General features: G+C 45.6%; 1 protein-coding gene across 3 annotated transcripts in view; it reads left to right on the top strand.

Annotated features, from left to right (window-relative positions):
• Positions 1 to 16,857: 16,857 nt before the first annotated feature.
• The window catches only part of SLC10A7 (solute carrier family 10 member 7), a 205,498-nt gene continuing 204,675 nt past the window's right edge, over positions 16,858 to 17,680 (top strand). For all 3 annotated transcript variants that reach the window (XM_090036352.1, XM_090036351.1, XM_090036350.1), the window contains exon 1: positions 16,858 to 17,078. In XM_090036352.1, coding sequence (XP_089892478.1) covers positions 16,979 to 17,078 — 100 coding nt within the window. In that variant the 5' untranslated portion in view covers positions 16,858 to 16,978. The remainder of the gene's footprint in view (positions 17,079 to 17,680) is intronic.

Genomic DNA, 17,680 nt, shown 5'->3' with positions numbered 1-17,680 from the left:
GGAGATTTACCACTCTTCTTTTTTTCCTTTTTATTTTCACCCAGAGAGAGTCGTGGTTTTTATAAAGGGAAAAGGTGTCTCTCCAACATGCTGGAGTTCTTTGAGGGTGTCAACAAGCATGTGAGTAAAGAGGAACTAGTTGATATCCTATGCTCAGATTTTTAGAAAGCTTTGGCAAGGCCTTCACCAAAGGCTCTTAAAAAAAACTAGCTATCACAGGATCAGGAAAGGTCTCTTCATAGATTGAAACCTAGTGAAAAATGCAAAACAAAGAGTAGACCTCATGGTCATTTTTTAGTGGGTTTCTCTAGAGATAGCTGCTGGGACTTGTGGTGTTCAACATACTCATAAATGACATGGAAAAAGGAGCAAGAAATGGAGTAGTGAAGTTTGAAGGTGATACAAAATTGGCATGTCTACCTACACGTGCATTTCAGCACGACTAAATTTGATGTGCATTAAGCTAATGTGCATTAAGCAATTTTTGGCAGGTGTCTACATGTGCAGGGACTTGGCACTAAAGTTTCCCTAGTGGATTGGCAGACCCAGCACTAAAGTTAGTGCATTAGCCTAATTTAATGTCCATTAAACATGCATCTACATGTGCATTCATGTGCTTTAACTAATTGTGCCTAACTTTGATACCTGCATTTGCAGGTATCAAATGTAGGTGTGATTAGCCTAATTTCACCATTTTGAATGCACATTAAGGGCATGCAAATGTAGACGCATGTTTTAATGGACATTAAATTAGGCTAATGCACGTTAACACATCTCATGTCAAAGTGCTCAATTATTTCAAACAGTCAAATCCAAAACTGATGGTGAAAAGTTACAATGCAGGGGGCCTGGACCCAATGATCTTGCAAGTTCCCTTCCAGCCCTTACAATCTATGAACCTATGAATAATCCCACAAAACTGAGTGGACAATAAATCGGCAGATTAAATGTAATATTGGTAACTGCAAAATAATGAATTTGGGGGAAATTTAACTCCAACTATGAGAGCCACTATGTGAATTCACCATTATCACTCAAATGATCTTGGATTCATTCTCTAAAAACTTCAGCTCCACATACAGTGGTAGTCAGAAAGACAAATAGAATGTTAGAAATCATAAGGAAAGGAATTGAAAATACAACAGAAGGTATAATTATGACTTTATCCATGGTACACTTACATCTTGAATGCTGCATATAGCCTTAGTCACTCATTTTTAAAAAGAATGTACTAGAATTAGAAATGATGCAGAGAAAGATAAAGATGATCAAGGGGATAGAATGGCTCCACATGAGACGGCAGTAAAAACATTAGACAAACTAAGACTTATTGGCTGTGTCCAGATGAACGTGGCTGTGTGGTATGTGGTGCTGCTGACCCGTCAGCAGCACCACGCACTGCACATTCAGGCATTACCCATGTCTCTACCTTGCAGTGTGGGGTGTGGGGGAGTTTAACCTGGGAGATCCCACAGCCAAAAAAAGCCATGTGGAAAAAAAGCAGGGCAGTGCATGTGGCTGTAGCACGCACTGCCCAAAACCGGAGCCTGGATGGCCAGAGCCATGCTCCAGCTGCTGGCTCAGCTCCCACCCGCAGAAGCACTATGGCTGCAGCTTCCTTGGCCCCCCCCAGGACCCAGGTAAGGCTGCTGGGACCAGCACAGTTGCTGGCCCCAGCCTCTCCTACCTCACCTGGGGTAACCTACTGCACGCCAGAGCACACATCACAAGCGTTCCCTGGGAACAAGAAGCAGAGGCACAAGGTGTGCCGCTGCTACTTGTACCCAGGGAACCAAACATCCATGCTTGTCTGGATGTAGCCATTGAGGTTATTAGGTGCTGCCATTAAGGATGTAATTTGCCTGTGGTGACTGGGATGTTTTAAGAAAGGATGGAAAGTTCATATGCTGTTTCTTATACTCTTCCCTAAATGCATCCGCTACTTGCTACTGTCAGAGACAGGATATTGAGGCTAGATAGATATTATGGCAGTTCTCATGTTCTAGTTCAGCAAGTCTCTCTTCCCTTTTCCTGGACTTCATATGAAATGCTTACATTCTTCATATGCAATGCCACACCTTTTCTTTCTTTTCCCCTTACCTGTACTTTCTAAATAAACTATATCCTATGCCAGTAACAGTCTTGTGTTTTATCCCACCAGGTTCTGTGATGTTAAATGATTGTTTTGTTTGAGCACTAAGACTTGGGGGTTTGCTTATATTACAAAGTTTCTGCCATCCAAGCTGCTGCTGGAAAACAGCAGCCACAAGAGGGAAGCTGCCAGAGCTTGTGCACATCTGCATGGCAGCTGGCAACTCTGTGCGACTCCTGCTGGAACCACACAGTCCTACTACAACAGCTGGCAAAGTGTGCAGTGCTCTCTGGGGGCACCAGTTTCTAAAGGGGTAAGTTGGCAGAAAACACACACTCCTTCTGTTGGCTTCTGGGTGACAAGAGAAGTTTTCTGTTGCACACAGAGCTGGTGTTACTCTGCTGCCACAAGAAAGCTCTGGATATGAATGCACTCCAGTTTTGTTGGCAGGACTCTTATAGTGTAAACCAGGCCATTCCATTTGTTTCCCAGACCCCTTACCTTTGTGGGGGTCTCAAGAAGGAGGTTTGTCAAGCCTGCCACTCATGCTCCTGACTTTCATTCTCATCCCCACAGCCATGCCACCCCTTTTGATCGCTCAAAGTCATAGCTGGCAGTGTCATTAGTACTCATGTAGATGATCATGAGCTCCTGCCTTTTTATATGTTTTGGAAAACTCCTTTATGATGTCTTGGGCTTTGTATCCAGGCCAACAGCACAGATTCTGGGATGATGGGTTAGGCAAGCAGATGGATGACCTAGGACGGGTGTTACCAGATTTCCCCACTACTTTGGGGTGTGCTCATTTATTAGGGCTAGGGTCTTGGTAATTCTATTAATGTGCTGCTTGTGTTACTTGTGTTTCTATACGAAGCTGTATCTCTCCCTTCTGCAAGTCCTCACCCCCAGTGGAGCTATCTTGCAGGACTCAGTTTCAGTGGGGCTGGGTTCCTCCAGTCCCCAAATCAGTCATACACAGAAACACACACAGATTAACATAACACGCCTGACCTGGCCAGATTAATCAGCATGGACAGGATGACACCCTCATATGCCAGGAATCAGTTCATCAAAGCAACAATAATTACAGTCAGACACAAGCACACAGTTAAACAGAATACCTCTGAATCTGGCTGGGTTTCCAGCTGACACCCTCGTGGGCCAGCATTCAGTTCATTAGGGCATGTCTGAGCCAAACTGGGTCAATCAGCCTGTACAAGCTGATCCCCTTACGTGTTTCAAATTCAGCACATCCCAATCTTTTAGCCTCTTGATGAGCAGACCCCACAGTATTTTTGGGCTTCACAGGGATCTTCAGCTTAGGTAAAAGAAGCGTTGCTGTAGAGCAAGTGGGGAAGGAGAAGTAAAGAAGGAAAAATATACCCTGTTACCACCTGTTTGACTATAAAAGTTATTTATTGCTAAGTATATGAAATATACAATGGCACTAGCAGTAATAGACATGCAAAGGAAAAACAAACATAAACAAACACAGTATACCCTGGTTTCACTAAGTATTTGGGGAAACAAGCTTAATTAATACAGTTCAGGTTCAGAAAACTATGCTCAGAGAGAAAAGAGAGAGCTGGGATCTCACCAGGCCAAGGCACTTGGGTTGCAAAGCTGACAGGTTAAAGTTCTCAGCATAATCCTTGAAGGGAGATCTGCCTCCTTCAGCCTCTTGAAAAGAAAGCAGGTGATGTCAGCACACACACTGCTGCTTCTTTTACAGATTTTTATACCCTCAGTTCAGCTTCTTTCAAGCATTCTCAATAGTGTAAATCAAATTGTCTTTTCTATTGACAAAGGGTTATCTGGTTGGAACATCTCAGGAAACTGACTGATACTCAGGAAACACCTATTTAGAAGCCAGCTTGACATTCCTAGGATAGCAGATGTACTGATGGGATATCTCCTGGTTTCTTCAGAAACAATAGATAGCTTGCAGCATCAGGGTTTTGGATTTTTACTTTTTGTGAACAAGCCTCAGCTTAGCATGACTTTTCCAGATCTTACTATAGTCTTTTAACAGACTTAAGGCAATTATTGGAGTGTTCACAACCTGTTGTGGAGAGGACTTCCACTAGTCGTCCCGGGAAAAGTATGACAACACTTGTGGTCAGGGCTCCAACGGGCTGGACACTGTGATGAACCCTTTGCCATTGTTCAAATGTTGCCCATACCCCCAACTTGGTGTCTTGCCTCAGCATTCCCTAACCCGGCAACCGAGTTTTAGCCAATTAAGTTTAAATAGGCCTCCCATAGTGGGACCCGGGAATGTATGGCCCAAGATGCCTATTAAACTTTACTTCTGCTTAGAGGTGGAGGGGATGAGGGGAGGAGGAAGTCCTTTGTAAATCCAGCTTAGAACTGGTCTGATACATGCTGAGCTGGGTGTGAGGGTTGATTAGCATTTGGAGCGCAGATTCTCCATCATGCAGTGCTCCCCTGCTCCTCTGATCCCAGAATTCACTGCAGTCTCTGCTTCAGGCTTTCTGTTCTCCATCTCTCATGTAAATGAATGGTCATCTGGTTCCATCTCGGATGCAATGAGACCTAGGGCAGTTGTTTCACTCTTGTCACCCTTATCTGGAGGGTTTTAGGTGTGTCTCTCACTGCATCTTAATCATTTTCTGTTTAGGTAGAGGAGGGGAGGGGGTGGGATTCTTTGTGAGTCAGACAGTCTACGTCCTGTGTTAGGGTTCTCCAAGAACATGGAGCTGAGAGTTAACACAGGACTCTGGTCATCACTATCCTTCAGCTCCTCTTCTCAGGGACCAGTGACCATGAGCTTTCTCCACTCCATAAATGACTCCTTCATGAAATCTTCAGGTTACAAGATGCTCTAAACCTGTGTTGTTCAAGCTTTTGGTCTCACAGGCCAGATGAGTGGCATGGGGCTGGTCTATGGGCGAGATTAGGCCCTGCATGACAAGAATGGGTCTTGTGCAGCCCCCTCCCTGCCCCACGTGCCAGGATGAGGTCCTGGGATCAGGCCCTGTGCCACCTCTTCACAGCCCTGCACGTGGGGATCAGGCTCAGCACTGCCTTCTGTGCCTGATTCAGCACTCAGGACCATGCTATCTGACCCGTGGGCCCCCCCATGGGTCCAGAAATTTAGCAACAGGGAACAGTGGCACACTTCCCCTGCTGCCAAATTTCCAGACCCATGGGGCTCCCCACAAGTTGAATGACAGGGCACCAGGGTCCCAAAGTGGCCTGCAGGCCAGGAGGGGGTGGGGGGAGTTTAGCACCCCTTCTCTAAATCCATACCACCTACTCCTGCAGCGTTTTCCTACTTGTGGGACTCCACCAGGAAACACCTTAGTCCATATAGCCTCCACTCCAAACAATTTGAGACAAGCATTTGTAAAACCTGACTCCCTCTTCTGGCAAGCTCCTTTTGTCTGTCCAGCCATCAATAATCTGAATACTTCTAAAAGCAGGGCCTTCCATGTGCTTGACCAAATGACTCGCTCATTCCCATGGCTTCCTTTTCATTATTGGCCTACTGAAAAAGGAAGGCACAGTTTTGTCTCCAGAGCCCTATGTGAGCTCATACTATCCTGAGTTCCTGTTGTCTCAGAAACCCTCACTTGGGCATTGTGTCTTGGGGGAGGGGGGGTGTCTATGCATTTTTCTGCCCACTCCAAATGTTTGTTTTAACTTTAAACAGGAAATTCTTTCGTCAACAAGACATCTTAAGTTTTTCATTAGTGAGAATTGATGCATCAAAAAAATGAGATGTTTTTTCACTGTCCAATATGAAAACATTGAGTATTTTTCTGATTTGGTTTTGAAAGGCACAAATTTCTTTACAACTGGGATTGATTCTGTTACAAACGGAATAGAAATATATTATTGCTAGTATTTATTTGTTACTACACAGGCCCCAAACTAATCATATCTTATATTAATTTTTGTATGTTTAAAAGCAATGCTTAAAAAAATATTTCCTGTAAAGTCGAGCAGCTTGAATAGACTACCTCAGGGTCAGACAGAGGCAGTGCGGGGGTGCACTGGTGCACTTGCACCCCACCTCCCTTTTATTTCTGGTCCACCTAAACTTTAAAATCAGCTGCCTGGCAGTGGCAGTAGCATTTCTAGTCAGGCAGTGCTGAGGGAGTCACTTGACATTATGGCTCATTATAATCTACCTCAGTGATGCCGAACCTTTTGGGCCAGCAGGCCGGATGGGCAGTGGCCTGTTGGTTTGTGGGCCAGATCTGGCCTATGGTCCTGATCCACTACCTGCAGTGATTGCAGTGGGACTCTACTGGGCCATGTGGGGGGGGGGGGACCCGGGGGGAAGGGGGCTTGACATAGCCCCAGCCCTGCCCCATGCAGGGGGGAAAGAACATGGACGAGCTTGGATCCAGCCACAGGGGGGAGGGGGCATGTCCCAGCCCAAACCTGGCCCAGCCCCAACACAGGCGTAGGGCTTGGGATTTGGGAATTTGGCAGTGAGGAAAGGTGACAATTTTAATTGTCATCACTTCCCTGCAACCAAATTTCCTGACCCATGGGGAGCCCTGCAAACTGGATACCATGGCTCCGTGGGCAGCATTTAGCTCTTGGACTTGAGGTTGAGCACCTCTGACCTGCCCGATTCCATCTAAACTCTTTACATCCACAGGTGTTAATAACCCTTTTTTCTTTGTAATGTTCTTGGTATTCCACTAATCAAGCTATCCTTTAGTTCTGCAATTCTGTTCTTTGTTAGCTGGTCTAGGTAATTAAGCTCTTATTTCAAAGCCCTGAAGACTGTTTTTAACTCATTCTAATGAAATTATGTTTGTTTTTGCTTCAGTCTTAATCTAATATAGTCCTAGTGCCCTAGCATATTAGTAGAGCTTCTAGTTTATTTTTAACTGGAGAAAAATATGTGTTGTTTTATATGTGATGATGCACCTCACCATCTGTACCCCAATTTTCAAAGATCTTCCCATGGACCGCTTCTAGTACTTAGATGGATTTTAAGGATCAGTGCAGGTTTTAGTTATACCTATTTTGTGAACTATATCCCTGTTTAGCCAACATGAGATTTTTTTTCCAATTCCATGGCAAAAGTAGCTCAGTTTCAATATCTTCATAGGTTCCACTCTTGAAACGCATGCCAACCAAGCAAGAGGTTTCCCTCCACAAGAAAAGAGCCTTAATTTGTGATAATGGGTAGTATTGTTCTGACATTTTTCCAACAAGAAATCCAATCTGATTATTCAGGTTATAAAACAAGAAATGCAGAGCTGAGTTTGAAGTACAAAAACTAGGGACACTTTCAAAGATAAAATACATATAAAACTTTTAAAAATTTGGTTTAACCACTTCATTTTATCATACACTCCTATAATACTTGTCTTTAAAATTTATCCATATACCTTAAACAAACAAACAAACAAAAATACATGGACTTCCTATGCAGCATATGCTTCCGGAGAATGGCTACTAATCTTCAAATATTTAACCTTATTGCAGAAGTTCTAGGGATACTTTAGGGTATTGTGAACATTGTCTATTTATTGGACACTTATGAGGTCAATATTCATTACAGGTACACTGAAGAATTTTATATTCTACCAATATAGAATTACAAACAGTAAGCTAAAGAACCATGAAATTGTATTATCTTTTTGGACCCTCATTTAGGTAAAAATAAAACCCGTATTCAGAACAGTATTTAAACATGTTCTGAAGTCCTATACAACATGGGCCTATACACCCATGTTGCATTGCACTAAGCAGGCACCCCCTCTCTCTCCCTCCTCCCCCAACCACCACTACATGGCATCATGTGGCAGGTGTCCCTGAAATACACAGTGATAGTGACTCTAGTGATCCACATGGCCTGCCATGCTGCACAGAGTGCCTAGGTACCCCAAACCTTCCTCAACTTCTTCATGCTGAGGGGCAAGGAGAGGCAGCAGCAGCAGCTGGAGTTGTGGAGGGACCAGCTCCCAGACCAGAAGCCTGTGGGCTGCAGCTTAACCCCTTGAGGGCCACATGTGGCTGGTGGGCTGTCAAGTGGGCAACCCTGCTATAAAAAGCAAGTATGTGGCTCAGGTCCCATCACTATTGTTCAAAATTGAATCCATCGCAAGTAATTCCTATTAATTCATCACTGTAGGGGTAGTTGTTCTTGCAACTGTCAATGTTTTATAGTTCACAAGAGCATTTTATAATACCCACTAGAAGCAACAAGAGCCCTTACAAATGTATAAAACAGTGGAAGCACCTAATATAGGACAGATGAGAAGTAGTGAACTCCATTTCCTTAAGCAAAAGCAGTTAACTAATTTTAATACTATGGCAGTCTCTTTCAACTGTTGAGAAAATCTGAGATTGTGCCATTAAATGATTGTGAGAAATAGAAATGTGTTGTAAACTGTCTCCCATATAGTTCCACTTTTCCTCCTCAACTTCCCTATTTATAATTAACACCTCCCTTTATCTTGTTCTTTTTGAATATCTTTGTTCTTTTTACAGTAAATTATTTAATACCACCTCTTCTTCTCGTTTAAGTTCTCTTTATCTTGTGATCTGATCTCCTTTATACTGAAATTTCTGCTGTCTAAATGCATAATCAGATGACATCTACTATGGTAGAAATTTAAAAATCCCAGCACATTCACTAAAATAATCTAACTGGGAAGTTATTAGACAGCAAGGTATGTCATGCAGATGAGAGGCTGAATCCACAAGAGGAAGAGAAATTAAAAGGTTGAACGTGCTACAGAGGGAGCCAGCTTCTAGACTTCACTTAAGAAACTTCCATACTGGAAATTCACAATATTAAATCCAGAGAGGGGCATTTCCTTGCTTGCTTGCTCAAAATATGCAGAATAGTTACTGTTGCCCCAAACCTTTTCACCCACCATGGATAGTCCTATTGATTTTGATAGAACTCATTGTGTGAATAAGAGGTGGAACGTGGTGCCATGTAGCTCCCCATATCATGAAATTATTGTATCAGACAAAAGTGTGGGCATTATGGAGGCAGGAAAAGCAGACAGACACATGAGATGAATTGTATTCTGCTCTAGAAAGAAACAGAACAAACTTGAAGATGAATAATGTGAAATATTAAGAGATCCTAAACAATTTTTGTGTGCTGTGTCTAAGCCATAACCCCAGTATCGCAAAATGTATCTGTAACACTATAACAGAGTCTATACTTGAAAATACACTTGCTCTAATTTTAAGTAGCTAATACAGTGGTTCTTAAACTGTGGGTCATGACCCCAAATGGGGTCACAACAACCAGCAGATGGAGTCACAATGAACAGGGATCTAGATTTTCTGTTTGCTGAGGAAAAACATGGATCTTCTTTAATGGAGAAAAATGTGGATTTCTCCTTTAAAGTAGAAAAGTAAGACTGTGGGGGAGAGGCAGGAGGCCTAGGCAAAGCCTTGGGGAGATGTGGGGGAGGGCACAGGTGATGCAGTGCAGGGTCGGGGAAGCACAGATGTTGCAGGGAAAGTACAGATGATGCAGGGAAAGGGGTTGGTGGGGCAAGATGATGCAGTGGGGAGATATGTTCCCCCTGAGATTTTTGCACCTACAGTGGGGCACAGGACTTCAGCCGACCCAAACCAGCTGTGGGCAGGAGCCACCTCCATGGGCTAGTGGGTGGGACCTGGCACAGGAGGGAGTGCTACGCTGCCAAGGTGAGGTGCAGCAGCAGTGGCAGCACGAAGTTGTGCCGCCACTGCTGCTGGGCAGGCAGGGGGAACATCAGCTTGGTGGCCATGGTGGCACAGTGCTCCCTCCCACTCTGGGTCCCATCTGCTGGACCATGGAGCCCCCACAGGGAGTGCAACAGGGCAGGGAGCCCTGAACCTGCAGCAGGCAGCCCTGAACCTGTAGCAGGCAGCCCATGTCCTCCCCCACCATGGGCTCCGCTCCAGCCACGCCACCCACAGGGGAGAGGATGGAGGGGAGGCTCTGTGCTGCACTCCAGCTGCATCAGCTGCCACCTCCTGTGGGTGGTGGCTGGAGCTTGGGTGCTGCTGGGGAGGCAGAGGGCTGTGGGCCCTGGCCTTTGGGCACCTGGGGGGTGGGGACTGTGAGTTGGGAGTGAGGGGCACCAGCAGGGCCACGGGGCTGTGGGTGAGGAGTGATAGACACCCAGGAGAGTGGGGGGCTGCAGGTAGGGAGTGAGGGGCCATGCTGAAGAAATTGGGTCACAAATGGGGTCATGCTGAGGAAAGGTCTGGGAAGCACTGAGCTAATGGCTACTGAGATGGGAAATCTGAGGAAAAGCCAGATGCAGTAGTACCTGGGTGTGAGTGACTGGGCCTTTGTCACCCCTTTTTGAGTGATTTATTAATGAATAATGTCCCATAAATATGATGGGACATTATAATGTTAGAACTGTTGTTTTGCAAAAGATACAAACCCACAACCCTGGGAAAGGTCTTTGGATAAGATTCACCTGGATTTATAATAGCAAGGATCAAAGATTAAAATTGCTTTTATTTTACTTAAAAGACTCACATCCCCTTAAATGGTAGAAAGCTTTTTAAAGATTTAAAAAAAAACAGTGAAAAAAACTTTTGGGGATGAATTATAGATACACAATCCTAAAGCACCTTCCTGTACAAACCTCTTACTGTGTAGAGTGAAATGCTGCATAGATTCTTATGATCCCTAACTCCGTATAAAATCAGTAGCAGATACAGACCTAAAGTAATGATGTAATACAGCAGCTGGTAAGATTTAGTTCCAAAATTCACATAATCGTAGAACACCTTTCTAGGCCAAGCAGTCTGATGCAAGGCTCTCTTGTACAGAGAAGATGTCTGTTGTTTTATTTGCATAGATAAAAAGCTGATGTCCTTGTGAACTTTCTGCTGATTGCTACCACTTATTGGAACAGCTTTTTTCTTGTAAGATTGGACAAGTGATACTGTAAAAGATGATATGTCTAGGGTATGGTAACATTTACTTACATAAAGCAAGATAAATGACTGAGATCCACTTTTTAGATTTTTTGCCTTAATCACTGTCCATCCAGTACCGCACTATCTAGTTAATTCTTTTCTTGAAAGGGAGTGGGAAATAACCTCTGTGTCTATGTGAGTCTCTACTCTACAGAGCTGAGCACTGAATTCAGGATTCCAGTTTCATCACTCTTCCTAGTGCTAACTGATGAGCGGTTAAATTGCAGCCCACAGCTCTGGAACCCAGGGAGTGAATGCTGCTGCTGCTCACTCCTGTACTTACTTCCCTGCCCTGCACCAAGTGTGGGGTCTTCAGTTCCTCAGTGGCAGAGGAAATGGGGAGTGGGGTGGGAGGAGGTGGCTGGTGGGAAGCATTCTTTTCCCATAATTCTGGAGCTGTATCAGATTATTATTTTCTACAGATAGATACACAGCATGGATTGTGCTCAGTTACTGAGTAGCTGGTCCTCCCCCCCCCCCAATTTAGTCAAGTTAAAAAAGGGATTGGACAAATTCTTGGAGGAAAGGTGTAGCGGTAGCTATTGAACATGGAAGTTAGGTGTACAACCTCTGAATCACAACTTCCTGGATCTTCAATGCTTCAGGTTGCAAGTAGGAGAGGAACGGGGGGACAAAACTGGTTATACCCTGCTCACTCTCCCTTTCAGCATCTATTCTTCACCACTGTGAGACACAGGATATTGGGCAATTTGGATTCATGGTCTCACCTAGTAAATGGGAGTTCTTATGTTTTTATCTATACTTATGTTGCCTGGTACATATATAGCAACTACTGAAGCCCTGTTCTGAAGAAAGAATTAGTTATTTCCTCATGGATGTTTCTGTGATGCTCATCACTCTGGTGCCCCCAATTTTTCACGTTAGTTAATTTCCTCAGCTACTGTGGAATGAATGGGCAATCCCCATTTTACAAATGGGGAATTCAATCCAGGAAAGATTGAAGTCGAGAGTATTCGCTAATCTTGGGTACCCAGGCTGAGATGCCTATGATCTGAATTTTTTTTTCAGAGTACTTTGCATTATACAGTACTTTATATGATCAAAGCATAGGTTCCACTGAACTCAACTGCAGCTATGTGCACTTAGTTATGCAAATCAGAGCCCATGGTCTAAATCCGGTGTGCCACAAATTAGCTCCCTTAGTACCACTTCAATCCCATTTCAGTTGAATCTGCTGCTCTGCTTTCTGTTCCCCACTCTATGCTCCCTACTCAATCTACCACTCTGTTTTCTGTTTTCTGCCCTACCCACTGATGTGCTGCCTGTTCCCTCTCTGATCTGCTACGTGTCACACACACAGGCAGCCTGTGCCACTTATGGCATACATGCTGCAGGTTGGCCATCTAAGTCAAGCACCAAGAAAATGGGGAACACAAAATTAGTGGCCACCTGTGAAGTTTTCATCAAAGCGATTTTCCTAGCCTACTGAGGCTGCTTTCTGACCTGTGGCAGAGAGAGAATTTAGGCTTATAAGCAAGCATTCTGCTGTCTTAATCATGTGAGCATACTTTCTCTTCAGCAATCCCCTACCTTTTTCCTTACATAGCTTCAAGCTTCTGCAGTGCATGTGGGGCCAGATCCTACACAGTCAATAATATCCTTCACTAGAAATTCTGGCATTTTCTAAGTCGTGAGGGCTGGTCTTTTCAATTTTTAATACTTTCATAATTCTCTTTAACATAGAAGAAATAATACAAGTATTTACCCTCAGGAAGTGAGCGGAAGTTGAACAGCTTTCAATTCTGGTGGTGTATACTAAGGCCCCACATTCTTTGTGTGTAGCATGGGGCATCAATGTTTGTATGGCGTTCTGAAATCCACATGTGAAGAGTATATGGAAGTTCTGTTATCTTGCAAAAACTCATTTCAAGACACAATATGAGTTAAGGCCATTTTATTTCTGAATGAGAATATCTACATTGGTTATGTGTACACAGTGCAGTGTTCTCAAGCAGCTAGCTTAGCTACAGGAAGCAGTACAGCTATATGAGCATGGTGCTTCGTGTAGGCTAGTTATCCCTGTTGAGAACCAGGGTGTACCAAACTGGGAGGAAGCACTGTCCTAAGAGCTAGCTATGCCCTATCATCTAGAGCTGGCTCCACAGTCTCTGGGGAAAACTGCATGATGCCAAGTAGATGTTCCCAAGAGAGGTTTGAAGTATTCTAACTTATGCGCATTAATTTAACAACTGTAGTTGATGCATCTTAACTTTCCTGAGTGGCCTGATGCAGACAAAAACCAACTGGGAATAACTGCATATTCCTGCTTGTCTTGAGAAATCAGCTGGTCTGCATTTCTCAAAATCAAGCAATCACAAGTTGTTGCAGGCACACATATACACATTCCATAAAAATGTTGCAAGCTCAAGCTTGACACTCATGTATCTGAGACCAGAAGAAGGTTCCTTTCTAGTTTTGAAAAACTATAAGAAAATATTTTTAACTCCACAAATTCTAGGTCTCTTCATGGGACAGGGGAAAATCCAGCCCTACAATTTAGTAAATTCAGTTACAATATGTACTGTATCATAGGATAGCAGCACCGTACTGAGACTCCTGGCAGCCCTGGGTGAACTTTTAGTATTGGGCCCCCCTTTGCCAGAGATAACGATAATAATAATAATAATAATAATAATAATAATAAAAAAAATTACAATTTTGGGGGCGCCTCTCTGTCCACACCCTGGGCAGCTGCCCAATTTGCCCATGCCTGTGTCCGGCCCTGGATATATGATAATACATACTCAGGCTGCTGAGATGGGAACTGAGTTTTGAGCTGTAGACAGTAACCATTTATTTACTTGATAATGGACAGCAGAAAATAAATGGCGCAGCTATTGTTTGACACTCCATAGACTGTAAAATAAAAATTTGCCTTATCATTTAAAAATCAGATATCCCAACAGTTGTGTGCTGAACAAGATACCTGTGGTAGGACTGATGCAAGCAGCTGTGATGATAAAATGTTTCATACTCTATCGTTTTCTTGTTAATGTGATTTAGAGTAAGGGGGTCATGGCCAGTCAGAAACTGGACTAATGAATCCATCAGGGAAGCTGATACAAGAGAGGAATAGAAAATCGAAAGTGCAGGTCGAGCACCAGATTCAGATTTTTATGATACTCTGTTTCAATGGAGATTTATTTAACATTGAAATAAGCCCACTGACTTTCAGCTAAAGAACAGAGGAGAATCGTATATATTTTCCTAAGACTGGAAGTAAGCTAATTCCGAAAGCATTCATATATAATGAAATAGAATAAATCACAGGAGATTAAGTTGTCTTTAGCTTATAAGAAGTATTCTTTTTCCTTAGGCAGGGCATTTGTCTAGAATCAGTAGAGATATGAGCTACTTTCTATGGGGATACAATGGCAGTTAATGTTTGTGGATAAACATGAAAGTGGCTATAATGAATTTGTTATTCTGCATTTGAACTTATCATATAAATGGTTAATTATAATACTCCTTCCTGTTCTCTACAGTTCACCTAGATGATCGTAAGGATTATTACTGGCTTGTGAGTGAGTCTGGGCAGTAGGCAGGGAAACAGTGTTTGGGGAGGGAGGGCTGGAGTTACCTGTATTGGGGTGTTTTTTGGGGAAATTCGGTCTGTGGAGTGTTTGTTTACTGTAAGCCACTCTGAGACTTTTGGATAGGGCAAGATCTAATAAATAATAATTAATACTCATATAAATAATAAGAGTATTTCTCAGAGTAGGTGTGCCCAGCCTGCAATGCAATGGTTACACCCAGTAATCTCTGAACAGTGTTCAACTTTTTTCTTGTGAAGACATTCTGCCAAAGGAAGTATTTTCTACACATTAAAAGCTCTCCTTTTTCCACCAGCTCCCCTGATCATGGAATAACCTGTGTTATGGCACCATGGTCAAAACTATGCTGGTTTAGGAGTACAAAAAAAGGGAAAAAAGTCTTATTTCTCTTCTTACGACTGTACTTTCCAGACTACTCCAAATCCAGTGGTTCTCATCCTTTTTAGACTCAAGGCATACCTTGCTAGACTCAAGGCACTTCTGAGAAAATGCCAGCTCTTAGTTTTTTTGGCTACAGAAAAATACTAGAGCAATTCTTCTGTGACAAAGAAATCAGGAAGTCCATGACAGGATGGGATGCTTTCGACCCTGTGGATTTCTAGTTGGGATCTCTGGGTTTTGGGGCAGAAGGGGGCGGGGCAGAAGGGGGAGAAGCAGTGATTTGATTCCTGCTTCATCCAAGCTTTAAAACCACCTGCCTGGGAGGCAAGTTTCCTTGGGTAGATGTGATTATCTTTTACTAGACCAACTAAAGAGCTAGAAAAATTGCAAGCTTTCGGGCACAAACACCCTTCTCCAGGCATGGGGAGAACCTGGGAGGGGCCTTTCTATTCAGGCAGCAAGTCAACTGACTCCACGACTCGATGGGCACTTATACATGTAAATCTGTCTGATGTGCTGGAAATCCAGCGAGTCGGAGCAGATTCGATTGAGTCAGCAGAGCATGTGAACTGATGTGCCCGGCGCTGCATAGCAAACATCTGTATAAATAGTGAAACGTGCGTCAGCGCTGAGAAAACGGTGGTGGCACGCTTTTTAACTAAAACACCTTCAACGGGGATTAGTTCAAATGCGCGCTGCCACTGTTTTCTCAGCACTGATGCACATTCTGCAGTTTATACAAATGCATGTAATGCAGCACCAGGTGCTTTTAAAAGTGCCCAGCATGTGGCTGTATCCATGATTGTCTCCCTGATTCCTGGTAATCTCTCTCCACTCCGGGGTGTTAACCCCCCTCTCTCCTTTTTAATGATCTTGACAGTCCACTGGTCCAGCTTTCTGTTCCTCTGTGGTTTGGCTGCCTGCTGCTAGTCATTCCTGGTAACCTCTTGTGCGTCTCAGCCCTGCAAACTGGTTGGCTTTGTTTAGCTGGGGCGCAAACCTTAATTCAGGTGTGGTGCTATTAACTCAGGACTGGCAGGGAAACATTGGAGACACTGTCAAGATGCTCGGGGAGGCTAGATTTTGTGCTGGACAGCTGAGTATAAGACCTCCTTTGAACTACAACAACCGTGGGACGGACGCTACTGTCTTCCACTCGTTTGGCCTCCTGCGTGGCGGGCTTTAAACTTTCCATATAATGCAGCAAGTGAGCGCCACATCGCACTAGACGTGGATTTGTCTCTACTTTGACCTTAGCCGGAGACCCACAGCCCCACCTCCCGCCCCTGGTGCATCAGCAAAGCACCGGGGCGGAGGAGGAGGAGAGCAGAGGAGAGGAGCAGCGTGACGCGCCCCGGCGTAACACGCGCCCTCCCGGGCGCCGGTTGAGCGAGCTAGAACTCGCCCCAACTCCCGAGCTGGCCCCGCCCCCTCCCTCCTCCCCTGCCTATCGGGAGGCCCCGCGCACTCCAGCCTCCGGACTTGGAAGGCCGTAATCATGCCCCGCCCCCAGCCGCGTCAGCGCTAGGCGTCCCGTAATGTATCAACAAAACGCGCAACCATCCGCCCCCCCCTTCGCCTCCCGACCCCATCACCGCCTCCTCTTCTACCCTCCCACCCTCCCCAGCACCCGGGAGGTGGGGGAGGGGTGGGTGCTGCTGCTGCTGCACTCCACTCCAGCCCCGGCCTACCAGGGGGAGGCTGCTGCCCGAGTCCCACTCGCCCCGAGAAAGAGCGAGGCGGCTGGGGTAAGAGTCACCGGGGAGGGGGAGAAGAAGCCTCTCAGTGGTGGTGAGGGCGGGGGAAGGGGAGGAAGGAGGGGGGTGTCCGTGCTGGGAGTGGCTGCGTGTCTCTTAGGAGGCGCGCGGTAGTGATGGCTGCCGGGCGCTGCCTGTCGCGGGCTGCCACGGCGCCGGGGCCGGGGCTGGGCGCGCGCGCGAGCGCCTGCAGCGCCGGCCCGGCCGGGCAGTGAGTGGCGGGCGGGCGCGGGATGGGGCTGCCCGAGCGGCTGCGCAAGGAGTGGTTCCTGCTGGGCATCGTGCTGGCCATCGCTGCCGCCAAGCTGCAGCCCGCCGTGGGCGCCAAGGGCGGTGAGTGCGCGGGGCCGGAGCGCCCTCCCCGCGGTTCCGGGACACTTTGCAGCACCCCCCTCCCCCCACCACCAGTGCCCCGGGGTGAAGGGAGCCCGGCGGCGGAGGCAGGGGGGGCTCGCCCCTTTGCAGGTTGCCCGAATAACCTGCCTTTCCCGCTCAACTCAATGCGACGTCTGGAAAGAGGGCAGGCAGGAAGGTGCTTTAGGTAGAGGTGATCTCTGGTATTAGGCCACCTAAATAGCAGGAGTCATTGCTCTTCGGGGCAGCCTTCTGGACCCCGGTGCCTTCAACAGAGGCGATGAGGAGCTCCCTACGTGGCACTTAGTTCGTGTGTGCAGGTGTCCGCCTGCCGGCTTCGGGCGCGGCTTCAACCCAAGTTTGCTTGGTGGGATGCTGGGGGGGGCATGAAAGCTTATGCATGCTTTGTCTTTGTGGCTTGTTTAGTTGGTCTGGGAAAGTGCAGATCTCCCCTGCCAGGCTTCAGACGAATGCAGACCAACAGGGACGTTTGGGTGCGCAAAAGCGCGTGCAGAGGAGGTTCTTTGGGGAAATATGATATCTTTTATTAGACCAACTAAATAGTTGGAAAAGTTTTTCCA

This window comes from Crocodylus siamensis, chromosome 2 (assembly GCF_052110815.1).
Source record: "Crocodylus siamensis isolate JL-2025a chromosome 2, ASM5211081v1, whole genome shotgun sequence".
Classification (NCBI taxonomy): Eukaryota; Metazoa; Chordata; order Crocodylia; family Crocodylidae; genus Crocodylus; species Crocodylus siamensis.
The sequence above is the reverse complement of the archived record's forward strand: the minus strand, read 5'-3'. Positions and strand labels throughout refer to the sequence as shown.